The sequence below is a fragment of the Diachasma alloeum genome, unplaced genomic scaffold (genome assembly GCF_001412515.2).
Source record: "Diachasma alloeum isolate Michigan unplaced genomic scaffold, Dall2.0 Dall_scaffold_00294, whole genome shotgun sequence".
NCBI classification, from domain to species: Eukaryota; Metazoa; Arthropoda; class Insecta; order Hymenoptera; family Braconidae; genus Diachasma; species Diachasma alloeum.
This window is the reverse complement of record NW_021680433.1, coordinates 1106604-1111607: the sequence shown is the minus strand read 5'-3', so window position 1 is coordinate 1111607 and position 5004 is coordinate 1106604. Positions and strand designations below refer to the sequence as shown.

The following is a 5004-nucleotide window of genomic DNA, read 5'->3' as shown; positions in this document are numbered from 1 at the left end:
TCTTAATTTCCAGTACAAAATTTTCATCATCAAAAGTCAATTTAGATTTTCATAATATAGAGATATATAGTGACCCTTATGACCCCCCTGACCCTTACTCAGACCCTTAACCTTGGTGATCTTTAATGTAATCCTTGTGACCCTTATTTAGAACCTTAATCGGACCTATATGACCCTCATTTGAATCCTCGTGATCCTTAATTTGGATCTTTCATCTGAAACTTGCTGTAACCCTCATGGCCCTTATTTTGACCCTTGTGACCCTCAATTTTTGATTCTTAATTTCCAGTACAAAATTTTCATCATCAAAAGTCAATTTAGATTTTCATAATATAGAGATATATAGTGACCCTTATGACCCCCCTGACCCTTACTCAGACCCTTAACCTTCGTGATCTTTAATCTAATCCTTGTGAACCTTATTTAGAACCTTAATCGGACCTATATGACCCTCATTTGAATCCTCGTGATCCTTAATTTGGATCTTTCATCTGAAACTTGCTGTAACCTTCATGGCCCTTACTTTGACCCTTGTGACCCTCAATTTTTGAGTCTTAATTTCCAGTACAAAATTTTCATCATCAAAAGTCAATTTAGGTTTTCATAATATAGAGATATATAGTGACCCTTATGACCCCCCTGACCCTTACTCAGACCCTTAACCTTCGTGATCTTTAATCTGATCCTTGTGAACCTTATTTAGAACCTTAATCGGACCCATATGACCCTCATTTGAATCCTCGTGATCCTTAATTTGGATCTTTCATCTGAAACTTGCTGTAACCCTCATGACCCTTATTTTGACCCTCAATTTTGGAGTCTTAATTTCCAGTACCAAATGTTCATCACCAGAAGTCGATTTAGATTTTTATAATATAGAGAAATAATTGCATTTCTGTGAAAGGTATTTTGAAAATCACCAATTTTACGAATTAAACTGGATTAAAAAATTTCCCCTTCACATCTTCACTATTTTCCAATTAACCCTCGGAGCAAAATGAGTTTGTGACCAGAGGTTGAGATCGGAAATTTTCTTGGGTTTAAATGAAAAGCAAAAATTTCAAGATTCCATAATTAGTTCCTGAGATAATTGCATTTTAGCGAGGGGTGTTTTGAAAATCGAGTGATGAAACAGTTGTGGGTATTTGGTTGAAGGAAAAAAAATAAATAAATCAACGAAAAATCTGGTAAATAATGATCATTACCTCAGCCCGATTACGAGGCACTCGCCTCCTTCTCGGAAGTCTGCGATTTGCGTGCGTTGCGTGACTGCACGCACTGACAGTCTTGACATGGCAGCACGGTGTACTAGAGGGTAGATTGGTTGATTTTGCATTTGTAGAATTGTTTGTGACACCCTGGCCCGTACCTTTGTCCGGCGATACTGTTAGCTTGACTTTGATGGTTTTACTGCCACAAGGTGGTACCTGAATTGATGCACCCAGGGTATCGTAAATAGTCGTTACAAGGCCAGCAATGTCATCTTTTGTTATCTTTCCGTGACCGTCGAAGTCGTACAGGGTGAAGGAGAACTCCTGCCGGCGGCGGTTGCCCTCTGCCACGGACACGTCACACTCGAATTCCTTTGGAACATTCGGAAATTGATTATTTTCACTCGAGAACTTCCGAAATGCTCTTAAAGCGCAGGAAAATGCAGGGATAATCGATTTATTTTCGTAAAATTCCGTTTTTTTTTTTGTAATTTGGGTTTTTCTGGGGAGGGGGTGGGTCTGGGGGGAAATGTCACAAGAAATTTTTTGTGGAAGATTCCCTCACCTTCAATTTGAAAAAAAAATCGTCGAGATTCGTCGGCTAGTTCCCGGGATAATCGCATTTTTGCGAATTATGTTTTCAGAATCGAGAAATTGAAAAATAACTTTCTGGTTCACATTTTTGGGGATATACCAACAACCGCCGGGGCAAAATGGGTTCATGACCAGAGGGTGAGATCGGAAATTTTTTAAACTTTACGTTGAAAAAAAAGTCATTAAAATTCGATGATTGGTTGCTGAGATAATGGCATTGTTACAAACGATGTTTTAAAAATGAAGAAATTTTTAAGATTTCGCTGAATTGAAAATTTTTCTCTTCACATTTTCGCGGGTTTCTAATTAACCCCCGGGGCAAAATAGGTTTATAAACGGACTCGAATTCCGTTGGAACATTCAGAAATTGATTATTTTCAATGAAGAACTCCAAAACGCTCATTAAAGCGCAGGAAAATGCAGGGATAATCCATTTATTTTCGTGAAATTCCTTGTTTTGTTGGTAATTTGGGTTTTTCTGGGGAGGGGGTAGGTCTGGGGGAAAATGTCACAAGAAATTTTTTGTGGGAAATTTCCTCACCTTCAATTTGAAAAAAAAAATCATCGAAATTCGTCGGATAGTTCCCGAGATAATCGCATTTTCATGAATTCCGTTTTCGCAATCGAGAAATTGAAAAAAAAAATCCGCTTCACATTTTTGGGGATATGCCAACAACCGCCGGGGCAAAATGGGTTCATGACCAGGGGATGAGATCGGAAATTTCCCCGGGTTCAAAATGAAAGAAGATTTTCTGAGATTCGTCGATTAGTTCTCGAGATAATGCCATTTTTCTGAAAGGCGATTTGAAATCGAGTGATTGAGCTGCTTGAAATGTTGAATTGTATTTTTTCTTGTGGAGTTTTAATTTTAATGTACCTCGAAGCTGAGCTGCCTCGTGGTATTGGGCAGTGTCTGCTGTTGCTCATCATTCTGATTGACTTGAACTTGGGGAGTTGATACTGGAGTGTTAGCTGTTACTGGTGGTGTTTCCGGTGTTACGAGAAGAGGTGCAGTGGCTGCTGGCAGTGGTGAACTGTTGCACGGTGTACCAACGCCCCCCGCTAATAACTCTTCAGAGTCACTTCCCTCCGCTATTCCTCCCACAACTGAAAGCAAAACAATGAAGGTAATTTGGAGTTAATTCAACAAACATCTCTTTACATTTCACTTTACAATTTACTTTTTGCCTCTTGACATTTTTTCCTAAAAGCACTAATTGTTGAGGTAATGAAACAATTAATAATGTATGAAGAGCTGTATAGACTTATTGATTTCGCGATAAATAAAAAAAAAATTAGTAATGAGATGAGGTTGCATCTGCCAAAAATGAAAAATCGAGTCGCTTATTTTCTCAAATATCTGAGAAACTATCGGGTTTATTGGAAAATGTCATAAGAAATTTTTTGTAGCTTATGAAATTTTCCAGAAAATAGTCTTATAACATTTTCCCGTAAAATCAATCATTACGGAGGTAATCAAACAAAACTAACGAGTGATCAAATAGATCAGGTTACATCTATTGAAATTTAATGAATCGAGTCGTCTTATTTTTTGAAAAATCTAGGAAACTATTGGGTTTATCGGAAAAGGTCATAAAAACATTTTTGTAGTTTATAAAATGCCTCATAAAAATGTTTTATGACATTTTCCTCTAAACCCACTGATTCTCCGTGAATTTCACAATTTTTCACGAGATTTTTCAAGTTGAAAAAATCGCATTGAATTTTTCCTTCGTCCCCTCTTTCTTCCTTTCTCTCTGTTAATGCATCCGCAAAAAATTGCAAAAGTGGTGGAATTCTCCGATGATTAATCACCCTGCAGCACTGCAGCAAACGTAATCGCAATGCATTACCTTATTGTTAAAATTATGAAGGAAGATTCATTCCAACTTACGAAATTATCCGATCCATATAAAACGTTTCTCTTAATTCCTCGATTATCTCGTTAATGAGTACATTTACGACAAAACGTCGCAAAACCATTTTTGTGGCTTATAAAATTTCCCATAAAAAAGATTCATGACATTTTCTTCTCAACCCACTCCTTCCCCCTGAATTTTACAGTTTCCAAAGCCCGAAAAATCCTACGGAATGGCTCTCTTCCTCTCAAATTCACTCGCAAAAATCTTGCAAAATTCCTTAATTATCTCGTTAATGAGTGGATTTACGCCAAAATGTCGCGAAACAACTTTTGTAGCTTATGAAATTCCCCATAAAAAAGATTTATAACATTTTCTCCTAAACCTACTACTTCCCCTTGAATTTTACAATTTCCAAAGCCTCAAAAATCCTACCGAATGCTCTCTTCCTCTTCCTCTCAAATTCACTCGCAAAAATCTTGTAAAATTCCTCAATTACCTCGCTAATGAGTGGATTTACGCCAAAATGTCGCTAAACAACTTTCGCAGCTTATGAAATTCCCCACAAAAAAGTCTTATGACATTTTCTCCGAAACCCACCCTTTCCCCCTGAATTTCACAATTTCCAGCGCCTCAAAAATCCACGAAATGATCCCACCCAGATAAAAATATTTTCCTTAATTCCTCGATTATCTCCTTAATGAGTGCATTTATGACAAAATGTCGAAAAACAACTTGTAGCTTATGAAATTCCACATAAAAAAGATTTATAACATTTTCTCCTAAACCTACTACTTCCCCTTGAATTTTACAATTTCCAAAGCCTCAAAAATCCTACCGAATGCTCTCTTCCTCTTCCTCTCAAATTCACTCGCAAAAATCTTGCAAAATTCCTTAATTATCTCGCTAATGAGTGGATTTACGCCAAAATGTCGCTAAACAACTTTCGCAGCTTATGAAATTCCCCACAAAAAAGTCTTATGACATTTTCTCCTAAACCCACCCTTTCCCCCTGAATTTCACAATTTCCAGCGCCTCAAAAATCCCACGAAATGATCCCACCCAGATAAAAAATTTTCCTGAATTCCTCGATTATCTCCTTAATGAGTGTATTTACGACAAAATGTCGAAAAACAACTTTTGTAGCTTATGAAATTCCCCATAAAAAAGATTCATGACATTTTCTCCTAAACCCACTCCTTCCCCCCGAATGTCGCAATTTCCAAAGCCCCAAAAATCCCATCGAATTCCATCTTCCTCTGCCCTCGAAATTCGCTCCCAAAAAATCGCTAAAATGTTGAAATCCGCCAATCATTAATCACCCCCCCCCCCCCCCCCCC

The 5004-nt window shown here is 37.6% G+C and overlaps 1 protein-coding gene across 1 annotated transcript in view; it reads right to left on the bottom strand.

Moving 5' to 3' along the window:
- Positions 1-5004, bottom strand: part of LOC107039185 (protein naked cuticle homolog 1) — a gene marked incomplete at its 3' end in the record, with an annotated part of 26743 nt that overhangs the window by 5977 nt on the left and 15762 nt on the right. Inside the window, 2 exon segments of the mRNA XM_015258681.2 lie at positions 1206-1583; positions 2683-2912. Of these exon segments, the coding sequence (XP_015114167.1) occupies positions 1206-1583; positions 2683-2912 (608 nt within the window).